The sequence below is a fragment of the Leopardus geoffroyi genome, chromosome C3 (assembly GCF_018350155.1).
Source record: "Leopardus geoffroyi isolate Oge1 chromosome C3, O.geoffroyi_Oge1_pat1.0, whole genome shotgun sequence".
In the NCBI taxonomy this organism is placed as follows: Eukaryota; Metazoa; Chordata; class Mammalia; order Carnivora; family Felidae; genus Leopardus; species Leopardus geoffroyi.
In genome coordinates, this window is record NC_059338.1 from 108318582 (window position 1) to 108342322 (window position 23741).

The 23741-nt window shown below is 33.6% G+C and overlaps 1 protein-coding gene across 12 annotated transcripts in view; it reads right to left on the bottom strand.

The window, feature by feature from the left end:
- Positions 1-23741, bottom strand: part of VPS13B (vacuolar protein sorting 13 homolog B) — an 811203-nt gene that overhangs the window by 334073 nt on the left and 453389 nt on the right. For 7 of the 12 annotated variants that reach the window (XM_045454090.1, XM_045454091.1, XM_045454087.1 and 4 more), the window contains 4 exons: positions 14494-14665; positions 13877-13991; positions 11127-11268; positions 7629-8037 (listed from right to left, as the gene is read on the bottom strand). In XM_045454090.1, the coding sequence (XP_045310046.1) occupies positions 7629-8037; positions 11127-11268; positions 13877-13991; positions 14494-14665 (838 nt within the window). Of the gene's footprint in view, positions 1-7628; positions 8038-11126; positions 11269-11825; positions 11893-13876; positions 13992-14493; positions 14666-23741 lie in introns of those variants that run through there. The other 5 variants (XM_045454093.1, XM_045454092.1, XM_045454097.1 and 2 more) reach the window with 3 other exon arrangements.

The following is a 23741-nucleotide window of genomic DNA, read 5'->3' on the forward strand; positions in this document are numbered from 1 at the left end:
GAAAACCTCTGATTAAGCAGCAGGCATCAATTAAATCAATAAATAGTAAGTCTAGAGAATAGACCATACCACAAAAGTGCAATTAGTATACTTGCTAACTGTTCTTCCAGGCTACAGATACTACTCACCATATGAAAGTCTGAAATGTAATAGAAACACTGCAGTAAATGAGGTACATATGGAAGAAAAATGACGTACTTGGTGTTACATACAAAGCCAGATCCAAGAACAGAATTCTGTTTCTGTTAGAGCCAAAAGTGTTCTCACTAGATTATACTGACTATAAAGTTTTAATAATAAAGAAAAGCACTGAATGCAGATCATTCACAAACTAAATAAAAATAATCAATTTTATTATAGAAAGTATTTAGCTTATCAAAATGTACCTTTGAGATAGAAGAAAAAATAATAAAATATGTATTTATATAAGAAAGTGCTTTGATTCAGTTCTTTAGTTACTTTATAATTAGAAAAAAAGTAAGCTTCCCCTTTTTTGGTTTATTTCACCTGCATTTAATAGTTGGACCATATGAGGAAATGTTCCCTCTAGATGCATTTTCAACATGAAAATGAATGCCTTCCTTCTTTGCTTAAACTGTATTTTTAAAAATTTAGGCTCATGCGGAACTACTTACTCTAGAAGACTCATATTAGATCCAAAAAACAGTCCTCTATTCTGAAATAAATAGCTTAAACTGGAAGTCAAACACCTGTAGATTCAGGATCTTGATAATGATTGCACATAATGCAAACAATATTCAAGTTGAAAACCAGACTTTCAGTATCATTTGTTTAAATAAAATATTAGAATGGTAAGTATATTTTTCTTATTATTAACTGATTTTACACATGAACTATTAAAAACTTTTACAGTTAATGTAATGTGAAATGTAAGTCTGAAAGATGTTATCTTTTCCTGGTGCAAGAAGAGTGTGTATTGAAAATGAAAACGTTACAAACAACTTTGAAATTATGAGCTTAAGTGACCAGAACCTGAAGTTTAAATAAAGAGCAGAATTTTCACGCAATTGTTGGATAACATAAGACTGTTATTTATAAATAACTTTTCATAAATCCAGCAAGAAATAAGTGTTTCAGAGACTTCTTCCTTTAGGATTCTCAATATAAACTCAACAGAATAAAACATCTCAAGTCCCAAGAGTATTTGAACTTGCCTCTGTGCAATGTTACACTTTTATAAAGCCCTAACTGTAGTGACAACCCTACACAAAGCTATCATGGGTGAATTAATCATTTGAATTAAGAGCAGCAATGATGAAAGACAAAGTGTCAAAAAAAATGTAGAATGTGCCAAAAGTTTTGAATATTTGGCATGCAATATAACTACAGAAAGGCTATCTATCTATCTATCTATCTACCTACCTACCTACCTACCTACAAGATATATCTATCTATATAAATTATAGACAGGCACATTCTAGAAAGTCATTACTTCTCAGAGATAGTTTATAGATATAAGTACAGCTGACCCTTAAACAACAAGGGTTTGAACTGTGCAGGTCTGCTTATATGTAGATTTTTAAAAATAAACATATTAGAAAAATTTTGGAGACTGGAGACAATTTAAAACAACTCTGATGAACTGTGTAACCCAGAAATACTGAAAAAGTTTAGAAAAAGTTAGGTACTATTGTAAGAATACTGCATAGAATACATATGACACATAAAAATATGTGTTAACTGACTGTTTGTGCTATTGGTAAGGCTTCCTATCAACAGTAGGCAATTAGTAGTTAAGTTCTGGAGGAGTCCAAAGTTATACGTGGATTTTCAACGGGGGCAAGGGGGCTTGGTGCCCCTAACCTCCGCATTGTTCAAGGGTCAACTACATAGGTATAAGATATATACATGTAGATATAAATACAGATATACACATAGACATAGACACACACAGAGGCAGAGGGAGAGAAGAAATATATGCAATACAACGTAGTCCAGACAAAAGACTTAATACACAAAGAGTTCTTACTAATTGATAAGGAAAAGATGAGCAAATACCTAGAAAAAGAATGCAATTTTAATTAATGAGACTGACAAAAACCCAAAACTTTTAGAATCAGAGTAAGGAAATAGTAAACTGGTGCAGCTATTTAGACAGGCAATTTGACATCCCTTAACATCTTAAAGGTACATGCCCTTTGATCTAGCAATCTTTTTTGCTAGAAATTTATTTATATACATACTCACCCAAGTCATGAAAAATGCCACTAAAAAGGTGTTTACTGCAAAAAGTGTTTGTATAAAAGATTTAAATTAACCACAAGTTCACAGAGAAACAGACTATATTTTCCAAAATGGCTGTAACAAAATGCACTCTTTTTTCCATATGCTCTTATTCAAGGTTACCTGCTTAGGAAGTACTTACGCATGTGGATTTTTAAATTCTACCTTAAAAATCCTACAATAACCACCACCAAAAAAAGAAAGAACTTTAAAAATAAGAAAGCAAAAGGCTAGAAATATTTTTGCAATTCCAATCAATTGAGGATTTTCCTAGTTAAAGCAGCTGAATAGTAAATTTATTTTTTTTAATTTTTTTAATGTTTCTTATTTTTGAGAGAGAGACAGACAGAGCATGTGCAAGGGAAAGGACAGAGAGAGAGAGTGAGACACAGAATGCAAAGCAGGCTCCAGGCTCCGAGCTGACAGTACAGAGCAGAATGCAGGCTCCAACCCACAAACCATGAGATCATGACCTGAGTCAAAGTCCGACGCTTAACAGATTGGGCCACTTAGGCGCCCCACTGAATGGTAAATTTAATACAACACCAACAAAATTGTGTGATATGTAGTATTAATGATTATAATACAGTAAACCAAAAAACAAACAAAACAAATACACAAAAGAAATAAAGCTGTTTTCTCTCCCTTTTCCCAAATAGCCAGATTTTTATTCCTTCTGACATGTACACAAATCAGTGAAGCACAGAACCTGTTTCAATAAACCATCTCTGCGAATGATAGGAAAATAAAGCTAGAGTGAACTACTGAACTTCTAACCTCTGTCTCGTTGAAGAGGTGCTCAGTGTACAGGCGCTCCCATCCTTACTAAGAGTGAGCCCTCTTATATTCTGAACTATGCCTGCACATGAGTGTTGTTCAGAAAATACCACAAATCCTGCCTTAGTCAAAAAGGTGTCCAAGCAGACTGGAGGTTCCTCAAAAACAAAGAATTCTCAACACAGAATTACCATATGATCCAGCAATTCCATTCCTAGGTACATATCCCAAAGAAGGGAAAATGGGCTCAACAGACACTTGTATGCCAGTGTTCACAGCACCACTACTCACAACAGCCAACACAAAGGTGGCAACAACACAAGTGTCTAATAGATGAAAGTTAACAAAATGTGGCACGTCCATACAATGAAGTATTATCCAGCCACAAAGATGAAGCTCTGCTACCTGCTACAATTCGGATGGACCTTAAAAAACATCATGCTAAGTGAAATAAGCCAAATATTTATGATTCTGCTTACATGAAACATGTACAGAATAAGCAAATTCATAGAGACAGAAAGTAATGAGTACAGAATTTGTGATGATGAAAACATTTGGAAACAGATAGTGGTCATGGTTGTAAAACCTGGACAATGTAATTTATGCTGTTAATGTACACTTGAAAATAATTACAAATGGAAAAAATTTTGTTATGTGTATTTTACCACAATAAAAAAATTGAAAAAAAAAAAGACTTCCGACTCAATGACTGAGATAATTTATACTTTTTAGATAAAGTCTATCTTAAGAAGAAACATTTAACACCATAAATAAGGTTCACCTAAGGGCCATGACACTGATGTGGGTGGTGTAAAGAAGTTGTCATGTAAGTTTCTCTCACATGTATGTATGTTTACAAAATTTTATTCAAAGGAGTTCCAGAATGAATGTCTAACTGAAAGAATAAGTCACTATGAAAATGTCCCTCCTATTAACAAGTACCAAAGACATCCCAAATCATTCAGTGCATCAAACAGGTAAAATATTTTATGATGAATAAGCAAATGTTGGATGCAGATCAAATGTGCACATAGAGGAAAGCTATGTCTGATTCTGGAAGATTTATCAGTATAAAATACTATTGAACACCTATTTAAAAAGTCTAAGCTAGGCTGGCTCATCCTGAAAAAGCAACATATTGCTACTACTCTACATTCTAGGCCCAATTTCAAAACTTAAATGGGAGATGAAGCATATACATTCGGTTTCTTTTCTTTTTATTTGTATTTGTGATCAATATTGATGTTTTAGGATGTGAAATTTAAGGTGTGAGACCTTAAAATAGCATTAGGGATATTAGAGGAAGAAGGATTCAATCTAGGATTAGTTAGCAGGCAATTACTATTTAGAGGCCAATTACATCACGTAATTTGAGGACGATTTGTAATTCCTGAACACTTCTGTAGCAGTAAAAACTCATCACAGATAGGTTGCTTTGCTTCCTGATTTGTCTGCATGACCTTTCCCAATTTTTTCATACAGCACTCCTGTATTTCTCTCCACCTCATACTACCCTCTCATCTCTAATAACACTTTTTTCCCTTAGATTTCCATGAAGTTTTGGGCCTTACCACTTGTTTACACTCAAATGAAAATAATTAGAAAATTATGGAATGAAAACACAAAATACACACTACAAAGAATTTTCAGTAAATCTGGGGTGCCTGGGTGGCTGAGTCATTTAAGCCTCCGACGTCGGCTCAGGTCATGTTCTCATGGTTTTTGGTTCCAGACCCCATTGCTCTGAGCTGACAGGAAGGAGCTTTCTTCCTGCTGAAAGATCCCGCAGAAGGATCCTCTGTCTCCCTCTCTCTTTGCCCCTCCCCTGACTGTTTTCTCTGTCTCCCTCTCAAAAATAAACACTAAAAAAAAAAAGAAAAAGAATTTTCAGGAAATCACAAAAGCTTACTAACATAAATTATTTTAAATGAAATTACAGAAACTCATTCTGGTTAGGAAAATAAATGTTTTTATAATACCCAGAGAGGTATCTGTAGAAAAGAAAACCCTTAATTGCTAAAAAAAAATTACAATTTGTTAATAATATAGATATCATAAAACTTTATTCTTATTTTCATCTGGATACAAATTTTCTGCAATTTTATTTTAATGGAAAAACTTATAGATACTATAATATAATGATATTTTAAAATATTTATTTATTTTGAGAGAAAAAGAACAAGTGGGGGAGGGGCAGAGAGAGAGGAAGAGAAAGAATCCCAAGTAAGCTCTATGCTGTCAGATCAGAGCCCTACACGGGGCTGAATCTCATGATCCAGTGAGATCATGACCAGCCAACATCAAGAATCAGATGCTTAACCAACTGAGCCAGCCAGGTGCCCCAATATAATGATAGTTTTAAAATACAATGGACTACTTCAAACTCTTACCAAAATAATCCTAAGTTTTCTCAAATAAAGAAAGCCAAACTACTTCTGTTTCCATAGTGTTTGCCCCCTGTTCGCAGTTGAAAAATCAAAAAGATGGTCTGAAATCTCCATGACCTTTATGTCTATCCCTCTTTCTGTATGGTTATGAAAAAGTGTTATTATGACACAAAATGGGTCTCAGAGAGCTATACTGTTTAAAAATATAGGTTTCTTTTTTTGCCTAAGTAATTTTAATATAAATCGTATTAGTTAAACATTCATTAGATACCCACATAATAAAGGATAATGACAAGGAAAAAGCACAAAGGTCAGCGTGTCTACAATGAGCATGCAGCCTCTATCCTGGTTAGTAGTTGCCTCTCAGATCACTTGTAATTGCTCAACGAAGACTAACTTTATTCTTTACCATTCATGTGTTTCTACAAAGTCTCTGAACAGATGAAACAACTGTATAATACTGTTAGAATACAGCATATACAGACAATACTAATTTTTTTTATCTCAAAATAATCAATTTTATGACAGTTCTACTAAAAATCAGAAAGAAAATAGGAACTGGTTAATACTAAAAATCCATGAAGTACAGGGGCAACTCGGTGGCTCAGTCAGTTCATTTTGGTTCAGGTCATGATCTCACAGTTTGTGGGTTCGAGCCCCATGTCGGGCTCTGTGATGACAGTGCAGAGCCTGCTTGGGATTCTCTCTCTCTTTCCCTTCCCTGCTCTCCCTCTCTCTTAAAAATAAACAAATAAACATTTAAAAATATCCACTAAGTATATAATACACTGAATTTATCTCTACACATGTTGGTAATTAAGAACTATAAAGCTCTACAAATTTATTTTTTACTTAGGGAACTTTTTTAAAAAGGACCATTACCTTGAATAAAACTTTATTTATAATGTTAGGCAGAATAACTTTCCCCAATTAAGATTTGCCTTTGGGAGACAGAACAAGAGACAGACTAGGCTCCAAGAAGAAACAGAATGAACCAGATGCTTTCTTTTTTTTTTTATTTGCTATCACTGACCATTCAAGCTCTTCCTCCTCCACATAATAACTAAAAGGGAAAAAAAAGCTCTACTGTTTTCATGTGGCAGAGGCTAGTACTTATCCCTCAACTACCATTCTCTCTTTTTCTAATTCACATGGCCTTAATTTATGAGCTGGGCACCCTACCACCTAGGGAAATACTGTTTCTCAGCCTCTCTCACAGTGGGGTGTAGCCATATGACTATGACTATGACTATGTTTTGGCCAAAGAGGTATATAAGCAGTAGTGAAATGGGGGACTTCCAGATATTCTACTTTAAAAGAATGGGCACATCTGCTGATTCAGTTGCCATTTACTGAAAGCTAACTATGCAGCTAGCACTATTCATGTAGTCCCCACGTAGTCATCATTGAAAAGTAAGCTGTCAGTAAGGTCTACCATCAAGTCAAGCACTACTATTACCATTTATACGTAGGAACTTAGACTTAACTTGCTTTAAATTTCAGTTCTTAACTAGTAAATCCGGGATTTGAACTCAGGTCTCTGTAACTTCCAAGTTCATACTATGTGAACCACTGTACTAGAACTTCACTCAATATCCTTAAAGTTCTTCACTGTTTTCTAGCATGGGGGAAGCAAAAATTTAAAAGTTACTCTCACGGTTGGAGGCAGTGGGATTCTAAATTCATTTCATTACATTTTATTTATTTATTTTTTTAGTAGGCTCCATGCCCAACATGGGTTTGAACTTACAACCCTGAGATCAAGAGTCAGAGGCTCTACCAACTGAGCCAGCCAGGTGCCCCAAATTCATTTTGTTTTAAAACCTAAGTTAATTTGCACTGAGAAGCCTGGAAGAAGCCACAGGAACCCTGGGTGTTGGCTATTTTTTTTTTTAATAATTTCTACTTACCTTAGGTATATAGAATCTAACATTTGAGTTTAATAAAACAAATGACAGTAAGATAAGCTTCACTAGCAAAAGTCCTGATGAAAAAAAAAATCTACTTTTTACTCTAGTAATTGAGTCAGAAACAAACCCAGTATCCTGACATATCTCCTAAAGGTTTAGTTGTAGAATGACTGTAACATAGTTACTCTTTCTAAAACACACCAGAGTACAAACTACAACCACCAGCCATATTAAAAAAGAATAGAAAAAACTAAACTCCCTAAATGGAAGTTATGTAAAATCAGACCACAAAAACCTCTGAAGGCCATACCTTCAATACTTGGCTGCATTTCTTCTGTTTTTGGAACAAAAATTCTGATTATGCTTGTGTTGATATAAATCAAAGGTAAGCTGCGTGAAGTCAATGTATGGCTCCTCATGGGCTGACCAGGAGATTTTCTTTTCTCTTTTTGGGTCCTTGGTAATTTTGCTTGAAATATACTTGCAATGGCATTAAGCAAAGGAAAGCAAAGGACAATGTCAAAAGCTTGTGCTGAAAGAAGAATTTCATGAAGAAAATGAGGGGAACCATCCGTTAAACCTTCAGATAACTTATGAAAACTTCTTCGCTCATTTCTTGATATTAACTTGTGGCGGACATTTTTTGTTACAGCTTTTGTGTATGTCAAAGAGAGAAATCCATGCTGCTGATGAGAGCCATCTAGGAGTTTTGCTGTTGTCTGTTCCAGAAAGAGGAAATCACAATACAAACTTCATTACAAAAAAGAAAAAAAAAAAAAACTATGTGAAAGCAGAAAATAATCTCAGTTGATATTATAATCTTTTACTATGTCTACACCCTCTGATGGGCACATTACTGATCAATTCCACACATGGGGAAAAACCATCTAAGACTTGGAATGCTGAACTGAAAATTAGAAATCCTGAGTTCTAGTTCTAGATCTTGAGAGAGGCAATTAAACTTTGTTATATCTGTGTCTATGATTTCTACATTCTCTGTGATATTCAGAATTTGCAACAAGACATCTCTGGATTTTATCTTTTCATTCTTGATCATTTTTCATTAAAAGTACCAATATGGATCACAGAGACGTTGTTTATGCAGATGAAACTGAAAATAACCATGTAATGTACTTCCATTTGTAATCAACAAACAATCTGAATAGAAAAGATGATTGACTTCCCTCGACTTAATTAACATTTATGAGAACAGAGTTTTTCTTTTAATAATTTGGCTAATGTATATGAAGACTAAGCCCATAAAAAGAGCTTCATTGATACCATGCTTTGATAACTAAACCAATCATTTAATGCATGTTTACTGGAGATAGTAACATAACACAAAAATAAAACATCTGTCTTTTAGAACTTGCTTATTTTCAGTGGCTATCATTCTGTTTACAAAACCTAACTATCCACTCTCTCACAATTCAAACTCCTATTCCTTGAGTTTAATGCTACATAAATACACATACGACATTTGACTGACAGTAAAAATTATATCATTATATCATCAATACTTCTGACAAAACATGTCCAATTATATTCAAATTACACACTATAAACAAATTGTAGTAAAACAGCATACTTTGAAGAGTGAAATAAAATGCATACTTTCTATTTCTCAACATTAAAGGACAGCTCTTAAAGTTTTCCTGAACCAATTAATGTACATAAAATCCTATTTTACACATCACTCAACATGAAGTTAAAGTTAAGGTGTTATACACATTTCCAACCTCTCTTCCCAGGGCCTGATAAAGTTTTTAGGTTATTACAGTCCAATGCGTGATGTCAAGAGAGGAAGTGCACTGAGAAAGAACAACAAACAGGAAAAAAGTGAGAGTGGCAAAGCAGCAAAGTGCCCAGGCCTGTGTTATCCCAGCACTAGTGAAGCTCTTTTGCTTCCATTTTCTTCCTCTCACATTGCTACCTATCACCTAGTGACACAGCAAGGGGAAAATAGTAGGCATTTCAGCTGTCACTGTTAATTTTGTTTTTAATCTGGACTTTACAATGAACAAAGGTGAGGTAAAAGTTATCTTTGTCTATGTTCTTTTTTAACCTAATTTTCTGACCATTAAAAATACCCTGGGAAGTAGGCATTAAATGGATGTGCAAAATAATCATTTTTCATGTTAACTGTCCTGCTGCCTTCAGAGGTGTTTTTTTGTTTTGTTTTTACTGTTCCCAACTTTCTAGCTGCCTCTCTGATTTCCCTTTCCTTTTGCTTTCTACACGCGAAAGGAAATACAGTAAAGCAAGAAAACGTGCTACCAGTCTTATGTCCATCTTGCTAGGTAACAGGAAACACTGGATGGAGAACGATGGCTGTGATGTAGCCCAACAGCAACAATACTGTCTGTATTTAGATGTTTAAACTGGACTTGGGGGGCAGGGTTACAATCAACCACTAATCTAAATAACCTAACTAAAATCCTCCTTAATGGCTATGCTTGAATCCTGGAAATAGTATAAAAGGTGCTTCAGTGTATGAATGTTTTGATTTGGAAAATATATTTTAAACATATTGAACGTAGGTACTCTTGAATGTAAACTCCCAATGAAAGAAAGTTTGTTTGTTGAACTGTTGCATCCTCAACTCCCTTAATGTACAAGGAACAAAATGAAAAAACAAGTGAATACTAGCTGGAGTGAGATAATGTAAATATTACTTTTCATATGGTAATAATCAGCATCTTACACTCTTTAAAATGAAAAGTTAGAAAACACTGATAATTAAAGATTATAAAAATGCAGAAAAATTTTAAAGGGCATTAATAAGTTTGGGTTTTTTCATGAATATACATTAAAATTATTAAGTATGTAAAAAAATTAAGAACGTTTCTCAGAGACACCAATACCATTCAAATAAAAATAAAACTGAACAGAATTTCCACTGATATAAAAGCCACATGTAGAGATGTTTTTTCCAGACTAAAATTCCAGAAAAAATATCAGAATCCAATTAGAAACTAGCATTTGCTATTCAAATACAATATTAAACAACTGTTTAAAATATTTGACTAATTTTATCACCTTTTTAAAGATCTAGGTCTTAAATTCCTTTTGAGCTACAAAAAAGGGGAAATAGTTCACACATGCTAAGAAAACATCTAATATTTGCAATGATTTAAAAAATTCTTAAGAGAATTGCTATTATCATTGTGGTAATCTGTTCTTAATATTTTTAAATTATATGCATTTGTATTGACTTTAAGAATGGCGTTTAAAATAATTAGCTTAATGACATATCCAGATATATTGTACCACTTAGAAAAGAATAAGGTTCTAAACTTCTAAAAGCCACTGGTGGACAGTCTAGTGTTCATCCTATATCCAGCAGTGACAGGCATATAGCCCTGTCCAGATTCAAGATCACCAAATACGGTAATGTGGATTAGTTGTGAGAAGGAAATGGCATAATAGAAAGGGGAAAAAAGCAATCTAAGTAAAAGCCATAAAAGAAAAGACAAAGCAGTCTGGTCAACTCTTGATTATTCAATACATGCACAATTTAAAAAACATTACACTTAATGTCCTACACTTCTATTTTCTTATGCTGATGGTAAAGTTAGTTTGTAATCACAAAACCAGAGTGAAAAAGAGTATATGCAAGTAACTCAGAAACAAATTAGATGGTACTAGAAAATCAGTCTATGGGTTAAAAGTAAAGTAGAGTTCATTTACAAAGTGGATGACACAGAGGAAGATAAAAATCAAGAGTTGACTCTATGGATAGTTCAATTCCTTCTCTGGATTCCTGTTAGTGGGAGTTCTGTAGCATAATTTTAAAATGATTTCTTACAGAAGGAAAGAAGCCAGAGCAATTACTGAAAGGGTCCTGCTTGCTGATGGGTCGAACCAACAAGGTGCGTCTGTTCAGCTTGTCAGTACAGGAAAGGAAGACACCTCCACATTGCCCCAAAGACCAACACTCTTCCCCAAGGCTTGAGGTGATGGACAGGAGCAAAGAAGGTGAAAAGACAAAAAGCAATAAAAGCCATAAGCAAAAAAATCTGGATAGTTTTAATTTTGCTCAAGTTTGCATGGGCTCAGGTTTGAGCCCCTGCTAGGTATGGCCTCTGTCTGGACCATCTTCTGCAAAAGCATTGTTAATGGAAGTAAATGAAAAATAATTGCTTTTAGTGTCAAATTACTACTATTAGTTTATGATAAAGGAAAATCCAACATGAACTCACTTATGAATAGGAAAAACTTCTAAAACATCAACATAATAGTACATTAATGATAAAACATTTTAATAAAAGCAATCCTACCTTTGCTTTTTGAAAAATTTACTTAATAGCTATAATAGGAAAATGGTTACAAAACACAAGCATTTAAAGGAGTAGTTTTATTTTGTAATGTAATTTTGGAAGAATAGGTCAAAAAGAATTTATCTGAGCTCTAATTCTTGCAACCATTAGTCCTATTGCATGAATGAACAAAGATAAACAGTTTATAATATATTTTCAAAAAATCATAATTACTAAATGAGTCTCACCACAGGTTTTTCTTTGCACTGTAGAAATACTCCTTCAAAATGTCCTGACTGCCAACCTTCCCCTGGCCTGGAAAACATAAGTTCACCTTATCTGTTCTTTTCAATTTTTCTGAGTTAAAAACTGAGCATATATAACTATTTCAAATAGTTACCATGTAAACAACACTACACTGAACTGAAATGTGGAACTGACAATGCAATCAAGAACAATTTATTTTAACACCACACCCTGGGTAGTTTTGCATAATAGAAGCATTTGTCTTATTGGTAAAACTGTATACTTATTGATTGGTTATTTATTTCTACCTTATCTCTGAGACCACAAGGCCCCTAACAGCATGATTTATGTTTATTTTTCTTACAATACTATATCCTCAGTGCTTAGCATAGTGCACATAATACACAACAAATATTTTGAATAAATCAATGGGTAAATATTTAAAACTTACATAATTTAACAGTAAAGTCATTGATGATCTAGAACATAGATTATAATGTTCACATCATCAGAAAATTATTACAGCTATAACATAATAATCGTGTATCACTTGAAATAATCATGTATCACATGTATCTATATCTATCATATAGAGATATACTATTCAGGAGGATCTAAAAAGCTAAACATTACATTATCAAAGATCAATTAATGATTCATGGTTAGTATAAAAGAAAATATATGCTTCATAACATTCTACTATTACAACAGGTTTTAATATATACCCAGCAAAATATTTTGAACTTCATAATTATGACACAATTTTTTGGCTAGATAGATTTGATAGTCATTGACATAAGCAATAGGATATGTGTGACACGCAATATGATAAGTAATAAAAATTCAAATGTTTTTAATGCAGAATTAGAAACCTGTTAAAGAAAAAAGATTCTGTTTTTAGGGTATATGATGCACCAGTAAAAGTACAGAAACAGATGTGTTTCTGCAGGCACTCAATAAATAACTGCTGAATGAAAATTATGAATCCAAAAAACAGATTTAAACCTGTTTCTATACTAAATTAATATGAAACTAAAAATATGATGCTGTTTAAAAATAATTTTAAAAAATGTGTTTTATTATAATTCAATTAAAAAATACAAATTCCAGAATAGTATTCCAGAATAGCAAAAAAAAAAAAAAAAAAAAAAAAAAACCCAAAAAACTCCAAAAAGTGCTAGTTATTTTGTATTTGGGAAAAATTAATGACAACATTGCTATGTATCTTTGTGAGGATATGTAAAACTTTACTTTTTGGGGGCGCCTGGGTGTTGCAGTCGGTTAAGCATCCAACTTCAGCTCAGGTCATGATCTCGCGATTCACGAGTTCAAGCCCCGTGTGGCGCTCTGTGCTGACAGCTCAGAGCCTGCAGCCTGCTTCAGATTCTGTGCCTCCCTCTCTCTTTCTGCCCCTCCACCACTCACACTCTGTCTCTTTTTCTCTCAACAATAAATAAACATTAAAAAAACCCAAAATACAGTTGTTTAAAACTTTATTTTTTTACTATTATTTATTATAAATAAATTATATTTGCCCACAATAATACTTTTGATAGAAAGTTATTAGGGCAAGAAAAATCTGGTTCTAGGAATATCTACCACATGTATATTAGTCAAATGAGAGATTAAGAAAAGTCTCCAAAGCACAAAGGGCCACGAGATGTCGCTCCATTTTAATCTGTGATTTAACTCATATGGAGAGTGGACAGCAAGTATACAGCAAAAACAAAATCATCCACTATGTCTCCAGTATCTTTGCAAATATACAAAATAACAAACTCAAACAGTTTTCAAACTGGTAGTAAAAGCAGCTCATTTCATTTAATATGGCAATATGGGTATTTATGAATAGATTTGCCATCGCATGAAACAAAACTTTGTTATATTCCATATATGAATGAATACCAAGTAAAATTAATCAATTTATCTGTTAAGAACTCTCTTTGGGAATAAGTACAGCACTTCAAAAAATAACAAAATTAAAAAATAGAAATTCTTATATAAGACTGTGTTCAAAGAAAGCATAGCTTTTCCCATATTTATTATTATTTACCTGCTTCTATAGTGATCAATATTGAAACTTTCTATTTTACATTTCACTTTGGTATATACATCCTGAACATCTATGGAAGCACTGAGATCTTCTAGTTCACTGACCATACAAAGCTCTGCAATAAGAAGCAAACATAATCAGCATTGGCCTCACAATCAATATTAAAACCTTGTGTTTTACATTTAATGTTCATATATACATCCTCAACTCCTAGAGAGGAAATGAGACTTTCTGTTCATTAACCATACAGGATTCTACAATAATAAGGAAAAGTAACATCAATATAGGCCTCACGATTAAGATAAAGCACCTATTTCAAGACAGAAGAAATCCATTGATGCTTGAGGTACTGTATCTAACAATCTTTGCATACTTTTAGTGAAAATGATATAACACATCTATGAAACCAATGAAAAAAATACTTCATGGCTTTTGGAATGAATTTTAATATAAAAAGACAAAATTTAGGTATTGCTAATAGAAAGCAACTAAATTAGACCTAATGATGTTTGTTTACTTTAAATGACAGTGATAAATAAAACTAGGTTCTACTATTTCTTTGAAAAATAGTGTTTAATATTTTACCTTTTTAGCAGAGAAGAAAAGTAACCCTGTACCTGTGCCTTTATTTTCAGGATCTGGAGCAAAGAGCTTTATAGTAATTTTGGGGAGCACCCACTGCATCCACAGACTAACACGGCCACTGGATCCACCAATGTTACTTGTAGTTTGTTCCAAGGTAACAGAATCTGAAAATGGTGAGTCATCACCTGCTTGTACAGAATCTCCCTGGAATGAGAAAAAACAAGTGTGTAACAAAGAAAAATAACTATAAAAAATGATAAAATAAATTTTGAAGGCTCGACTTCTGGAAATAAAGTTTTACCAGATTATGGCCATATTCATTCATTTACCTATTGCCTATGGCTACTTTTTAGCAGTTAAGTGGTTCCTATAGAGATACTATGGGCCACAAAACCTAAAATATTTACTATCTAGCCATTTATACAGTTTGTCTACCCCTGCTATACAGCACTTATGTATGAATCTGCAATATCCATAACAAAGTGATTACCATAATAAGCATGGAGTAAGAAATAGAACATTTATTATGTCTCACATATTATAAGAAGACATTAAAAAGTTGGATTTGATAATAGTTCTTTTTTAATTTTTTGAAGTAATTTCTACACTCAACATGGGGCTCAAAACGCACAACCCCAAGATTAAGAGTAGCATGTTCTACCAACTGAGCCAGCCAGCCAGCTAGGCACCCCGACAACAGATTTTTACAATGACTTATATGGCTAAACGGCTCGAGGTAAAGACCATGAGCTTATTTAATTCAACAAATACATAATGAATTACGAATATGTAAGTTCCCACATTTGGAACTAACAAACTTTCTGTAAAAGGTTTGTTTGGTAGTCCTTGTTTTCGTTAAATGTTTTCAGCAGCTGTTACATGATCTGGAGAAAATTATAAATCCTGGTTTGGAGTTGGATAACTTCAGCCTCAAGACAGGAAGAGATGGTGTCAGGGATAGTGATCACTCTCACGTATTGTGTTATTTTAAGGATTAGCTACCAAGTATTTGGGCTCTTAAAATCCCACCTTTGCAGTCCATTTAAAACTTTCAAAAATACTCAGGAGCCCAAACCCATTCTCTGAGAACTGATCAAATACGCTATAGTATGCTTATTTAAAAGACGTGTATATATTTTTAAACTTTAGTTATATGTACTTAAACATAGTCTGGTAAAGCAGCATGATACACTAGGTTAAGGACTTCTTGAGACCCTATTCATGTTTGTTTCCTCCTCTGCAAAATGGTTATTCTGATATTTATCTTTTAGAATTGTTGTTAAGAAGAAAAAAGAACACGAACATCAAGTGATTACATACAATAAACAATTCATAATTAGTAGGTATAATTATCGCCAACAAATGGAACGACTACTTACAAATTGTATGCTCACAGTCTTACAAAATTTGGTATTCTATCTATACCTTCTTGCCTTTCTCATTTTGTCATCTTTCTAACTTTAGCACCTTTTCCTTTGCCATATATCCTCAACTTCTAATAGTTCTTTGTGGCTTTGAATGTCTCAAACAAAATGTTCACTTCCTATGCCAAAGAGTCGTGACCAGTAGTCAACAGCCAGAACAAAACATCCCTTAAAATTTAATAGAAGACAACACAACATGGTCAGTATATTGCTTTCTATGGATAGTTTCTCAGGACAGAAGCCACTCATCTCTTAGTCAAGCCATTAGTCTGACAGCTAACAACAGGGACGATGAGTAAAACCTTATGTAAATCCAAAAATTTCTGCTCTCATTAGCACAGACATGTATTCTACTCAGGTATATTCAGCGCCTACATGAAGTTTTTACCTTGACCTCATGATAAGTTTTACAATCTCTTTCAATCAGAAGAAAATTTAATTTCCTTGAACACCCCAAAGGAGACTTAATGGGGAAGATTTTCACAAAAGAACAGACAAGTACTTATTGTTGGAATACTTAGACACCAAACACAGCAAAGCAATAGTGTCCTGTGATTTACTGTGACAGAAAATTATAGACTTAAATCTGAAGATAGTGAAGCCATTCCTTGTTACATTTACACCAAACAAGGCAAACAACTTCCTGTTCGTGATGTTTTCATATAAATGCTTCTCCAAAATAAGTAGTCCTAATTCTGCTACAGCTGAAATTCTTACAATTTGAGAAGCGATACAAAAATTCAGGGTTTTGGTTGCTGTCTAAAGTAACACAACATCTAATGAAAAGCACAAACTAATCCCAGAAAAGGATGCATTTTACAAAGTCAAATTCAATAAAAGATAATATAATATAGTCAACACGCCTTTCTTTATGGGTAAATTCTTATAGCAGAAGCATTCATAAATTAAATTTTCCTTCAACAGTTAGAAGAACATCATACTCCCAAGAATGGAAACTGTGGAGAAAGCAGCACCTCAAATCAATGAGACCTAGATTTTTAAATATTGTTAGGTATATTCAGTAGGAATGCTAAGAACATGGTGGCTTCAAATTTAAAAACTAAGCACTTCTGAAAAAGTTGCTCTCCCTCCTCATTCAGTTTCAGTTTTCATTTTGGATTTACAACATTTGGTGTGGTATTGTTAAATATGTTTGTGCATTAATTTTCTGCTCCATTTCCAAATCTATAGCAAAAATAGAGCCAGAATTGAAGATGCTGAACTATTTTCCCACACCTCTTTATGCCAAGTTCTAAAATACACAGTTCAATTCTTTCACCATTCTGTTGCAAATTGACCAAAAGACTGAGTTTATTTTCCTAGCTGAATTTATCTTTGTTCATCTGGAAGAGCAAACACTGCAGCCCTTCATCCTTGGCCTGCTTTAGAGCTCAGGGATGATCATAGTTTTGGCCACACTGCTCCACTCCCTTATCAAAATAACTCCAGCATTCTTGTTCAATCACAAAACTTCCCAAAGGGCTAAACACTTCCACCACGGTTTGTACTTAAGTCAACAGTGACAAGTGGCCTGCTGTGGTTTCCACTACCTTTGCTCTCGCTATTTCAATGCAAGGGTGGGGAAAATGATGAACTGTTTTTAAGCTTCGTACTTAACGCCTCTTACGCCTATTTCCCCTTCTACCACCATCCAGATTGATATTCAGGAAGCTAGAGCTATATTCATTGAAAAGTATGGTACTTCCTACCAACATGTCAACATTAAAAAAAATTACTCATAAAGTATAAATCACCCAAGGATCATATAAACAAATACTCCTACTTAATACAAATAATTGTTAAGAGTGTACTTTTTAAAACCAGATTCATTTGTAGTGAACTCTTCATAGTCAAAATAATGAATGTATTTGATGCAAATGAGAAAAACAGTACTTTATATAGTAGCAATTTTTAAAAATTTATGAACTTCTTTGAATGCAAATATTAATTAGAAATGAAAAATTCAAAACTGTGATTTCAAAGCATTCCCTAGATACATAATCGATATAAATAAGCACAACAAATATAAGGTGACCTCATAGCAACTCCTTATTAGATATGTCCCCTGAGGCAAGGGAAACAACCAAAAATAAACTATTGGGACTTGATCAAAATAAAAAGCTTCTGTAGAGCAAAGGAAACAATCAACAAAACTAAAAGGCAACTTATAGAATGGGACAGGATATTTGCAAATGACATATCTGATAAAGGGTTCATATCCAAAGTATATGAAGAACTTATAAAACTCAACACCAAAAAAATGAATAATCCAATTACAAAATGGGCAGAAGACAACATGAATAGACATTTTTACAAAGAAGACATCCAGATGGCTAACAGACACATGAAAAGAAGCTCAACATCACTCATCATCAGAGAAACACAAATCAAAACTATAAGGAGATATCACCTCAAAACTGTCAGAATTGCTGAAATCAACAACACAAGAAACAACAGGTGTGTTGGCAAGAATATGGAGAAAGGGGAACCCTTTTGCACTGTGGGTGGAAATGCAAACTGGTGCAGCCATTCTGGAAAACAGTATGGAGGTTCCTCAAAAGGTTGAAAATAGAACAACCCTATGATCCAGCAATTGGGTAACTACTATTTACCCAAAGGATACAAAAATGCTAATTCAAAGGGATACATGCACACTGATGTTTATGGCAGCATGATCTACAATTGCCAAGATATGGAAAGGGCCCAAGTGTCCATTGGTAGATGAATAGATAAAAAGATGTGGTGTGTATATATTATACATATATATGTATATGTGTATACACACACACAATGGAAAATTACTCAGCCATAAAAAGAATTAAATCTCGCCATTTGCAACAACATGGATGGAACTAGACAGTATAATACTAAGCAAAGTCAGTCAGAGAAAGACAAATACCATTTGATTTCACTCATATGTGGAAGTGAGGAAACAAATCAAACAAAGGGGGGAAAATAGAAAGGCAAACCAAGAAACAGACTCTTACCTACAGAGAACAAACTGATGGTTACCAGAGGGAAGGTGGGTGGGAGGATGGGTGAAATAGGTGAAGGGGATTAGGAGTGAACTTGCTGTGATGAGCACTGGGTGTTGTATCAAAGTGTTGAATCACTACATTGTACACCTGAAACTAATATTACACTGTATGGTAACTAACTGGAATTTAAATAAAAACTTAAAAAATCTGGCATGAGGTGGTTTATCCCTCAATCTCCAGTAATTATTTATAATGCACTTATTTTCAGTTAAATTTAAAGTGAATATGGGTCAAAATAGGTGCCCAGGGTTAAAAGACAAAAACTTCTAGGTATAAAATAAATAAGTCCTGGGGATGTAATGCACAGCATGATGACTATATAGGTAATAATGCTGTATTGTGTGTTTGAAAGTTGGTAAGAGAGTAGGTTTTAAATGTTCTCATCACAAGAAAAAATAACTTGTAACTATGTATGGTGATGGATGTTACACACACACACACACACACACACAGACAACACATATTTTTTAAACTAGAAGCAATTTTAATCACTGAATCAATGAAGGATAAGAATGTAAGTCAAATTTTGCCATGAAGCAAAACTTACAACATTAGAGGTTAATCTGTTAATTTTTACTTTTGGTTGAGTTGTAAATCAGTATTCTCACATACACTCAGCATTTTATATTTTTTCTTATATAACGAAAGTTTTGCTCCTCCTTCTATGTGGTACAGAATTGTCTCTAGGAAGCAGAATCCATTATGAGCTAAATTTCACAGTCCACCTACATATTATGTGTATGCACATATCCATGCCATATTATAAATTCCTCTTAGGATAAAAAGACTCTGTTTTAAATGTTTAATTTTTTAAAGATGAATAGATTAAGTATCCAATTAAAAAAATGTGAAAACACAACAGAATAAACCCCAAAAAGGAAAGACTTATGTATCTTAGCATAGATAGACAAGGTATCCTAGAGACTTTTAAACACAATTCTGAGGTATATATAGGTTTGAGGGCTTGATTTTATACTGCCAAATGTTTTCAAAAAACTTCTAGATATGAAATTAAAAGTAAAGGGGTTCAGGCTAGAAACAACCCCTGTAGTCCATCAAAGATATAAACACACAAAACCTCTGTGGGAATAGGGCCTCAACCACTATGTAAAAGTCTCATAGGCTAATGAAAAACTCTTAATATAAGGTTACATAACACATAAGGAAACAATCTACTAAGAGCAAGAGTTAACAACAGGATTAGACTCTCAAAAAAATCTGGACAAATCTGATAAAAAATATAAAATAATTATGTTTAAAACAAAAGACCAAAACTTTTTAAAAAGTAAACTCATGTAGTTTTATGAATTCACATCATAATATATTTGCAGGGACTTAATATATACATGCTGTAGAGTATAACAAATCAGATTTATTTCCGTCATAATGAGTTGATATTCCCAAATCATTTAACATCCACATATTCAAGAACAATGTGTTTAAAACCCAATCTGCACACCAAGCATTGTACGGGTTGCTTAAATTAGGGTTATCCACTAATAATAAAGATAAGAGGGAATGGATGGTAGTGGAGAGTTATTTCACATCCAGTATTTCCCACTGAGTAACATATTCAAATATACAGCCAAATTCTTCAAAATTAATAAAAATAAGTTAAAAATGGAATCCAAAGGATCACAGTAACATATCTAATACGCTAGAACTCAAAAGTAAAGGAATGAAAATTACAAAGATCATTTATACACAGTTCTAGCAGCACAATAAACAAAGAGAAATGGGAAATGAAAACTTGGGCACAAAGTTTGAATTCTGGATGAATTAAACCACAGACTGATTCATAGATGGAGCATTCATACACACAAGAGAAAACAATGATTGTATTTTCAGATGTCATCATTTACTGGCTAATTCTCAAAGGGGTAAATTTAAACTCATATGGATACATAGTTAACCTTGATCCCCACATAACTATTTTCTTGAGAGGAGAAATTAAACATTAAATATTCAATACATAGACACCTCCTTCTAATTTGCAAAGTTAGATCAAAGCCCTAACACTGATTATCCTAACAGTATTCACAAAAATCTTCCTGCCATTTATGGCAAATAAAGGAGCTAAATTATTTTAAGATATTTCTCAGGGAACAAGTATCCCAAATAACTGTAGGTTTCAAATCCATATTGGACTACTCACCTCTTTTCTTGACCACAGTATGTAAACAAGAGAAGATGGTACATTCTGAAAATATTTGCCACTTTTTCCTTCATAAGTCTGTATTACCTTTTGCAAGCTGCTTTACATGGTCTTCCTCCAATGAATACGTCTTTTGCATTATGATTCTTTCATTTTCAGATCTTTTTCACATAGGTCAGATTAAATCCATGGCTAACGCAAAACTAATAAGCTCACTAATGAACATTTTCATTGCTTATGTTTACAACTCAATCAGAAAGAATCCTCAATATTTTAAATTTAAATGAATTGCAGGAATGTAAGGATCTTGTTATAGAAATCAGAATTTATTTTTTTAATTTTTTTTGTTAAGTAGGCTCCATGCCCAGTGTGGAGCTTAAACTCACGACCCTGCAATCAAGACCTGAGCTGAGATCAAGAGCTGGAACTTAACTGACTGAGCCACCCAGACACCCTAGAATGAATTTCTTTTTATGTGACTGAGAAAATCTCTCCCTTTGTTAATCTCTCCCTTTATTAATTTCCCCAGTTTGGACATCATTCTTCTGGCTTTTTCTATTATAATACACCTAATAAAACAAAACTGCTACTAATGTTATATTTATTTTCAAGATTCTTCTCAAACGTTACGTCCTCTGCAAAACACCCAAAGATACCAGAGAATAACTTTGTTAATCATACTTCTATAATTACAGGGCATGTTCATCTCTATGACATCTCATATTAGGGCTACCATGTCCTTTTGTGTAGGTTGGACAGTGCACAATAGAGAGCACCATTTATACTGTACTTTGTATGAATGGCAGTCCCTAGATCTATGACCAACAGGTGCGACCACTCCATGAAAGCCTTGTCTTTTCCAGTCTTTCAATGTTTTCTTAAATGTCTCTTTCTAAAAGCCCACTTCCCAAAATAGGTAGTCATGTTTATCTGGACATCCCAGTAAATAAAGTACTTAGCAGACAATTGTTTAATGGAACACTCTCCTTTCTGCCAGTGGAATGTCTCTATGACTTAACTTCACTTATTAATTTCACTTATACTATCCTTGTTAGCAACTTGTCACCCAAGCTTTGATTACTCTTCTAAAGTATTTCACAAAGTATATTCTGTGCAATGATAATATGTGGAAAAGAGTCTTTGGTTAAACAAGTTTGAAAACTATTACATTCAATAGAGTGGTTGTTGTTTTTAAACTGCAGGAGCTTTTGTATTCTAACTGTAGGAATCTCCATGAAAGCAAGTTTTTACCCTAGAAGGGATATGCCCCATCGACCTCATAAGTGCACATTTCTAGACAGGACTTATTCCTCATTTGGAGTGTGGAGTAAAACCCATCACTTGGGTCACTGGTTTCTCAGAATGTAGAATGAACGGGGATAGAGAAGTTGCTTGTGCAGTTGTCAAACAGATCTACTCTAATGTGTTAAAGCCTCAAAGCAAATTAAAAAAAAAAAAAGGTCCATTTAACTGAGTTTGATTGCCTTTAGTGTTTAAAAAAAATAACATCCCCTTTACCTGATGCTTCTTCCCATTCTGTACTTTGCCAAAGCTATGTTTCCATAGAACATGTCTTCATGCAAAAACAATAACATAACTTATACCTCTATCTATTATAGTAGTTCTCAGTGGTGCAAGTTCACCCCTGTGTTTAGGAAATGTATTACGATATTTCTGGTTGACTCAATGATTGGGTGTCACTACCGGCATTTAAGAGTTAGGATTAGGGGGAATTAAGAGCTTCTATCATGAATAAGGCAGTCCTGAAAAGCAAAATGATCTCATAGAAATTTACACAGGTGAAAATCTTGGAAATATATTTGGAAATAAAACTGAATTCAGCTTTAGATCTAAATATTATTTTTTTGGCATTTCTGCACAATTTTATTATAATTATACACTAAGAGTTCCAGAAATGTAAATACTGAAAAGAAAGGAAGCATAAATTTTGCTTTATTCAAAACTCTACCAAGTTTGCTGCTACTTCAGAAAATGATGCTACCAATAAATGATGCCACAACAGTACCACTCGTGGTACTGGATACAGATGGGAACAAGTCTATTTGTTATCAAATTCACAGTAATTGTATGTACTGTGTACTTCATCATGTCTTCTTCTAACATAGTCATGCCTGAGCACTTACACATATATTGAAATATATATTATTATACTTTGAATTATATTCCTTTAATCCTTTATATTTTGAGCTATTAGATATTTTTGAAATATTATGTATATGTGCATTACATTGTTTTTTTTTTTTTTTTTTTTCATTCAGGATAGTAAAGGGGCATTATAAAATATTTGTTATAAAACAGGCACTGGCATGTTGGGTGAGGTTAGGGTGTTAAAAATGAAAAGAAAGACTTTTATGACTGGAAGAGAGAAGGTGAGGATTTTGGGTTTGACAGGATTAAAAACCACTAACGTAAAGATAACAATAATACCCTAGTTCACAAAAAGGGCAGGGGCAGAGAGGGTAGGGGAAAGGGAAGCATAAGCCTCTTTTTCACTCAGCTTTTAAGTTTCCATACTTCTGAAGAAACATACCTTTAGTGTGTCTCAGTTTTTTCCATTTCATAGAACCCGAATGTCCTGAACTACCCCACTACCTACTGAAAGCAATTAAAATACTTGGACCTAAAAGGAACATTAATAAATA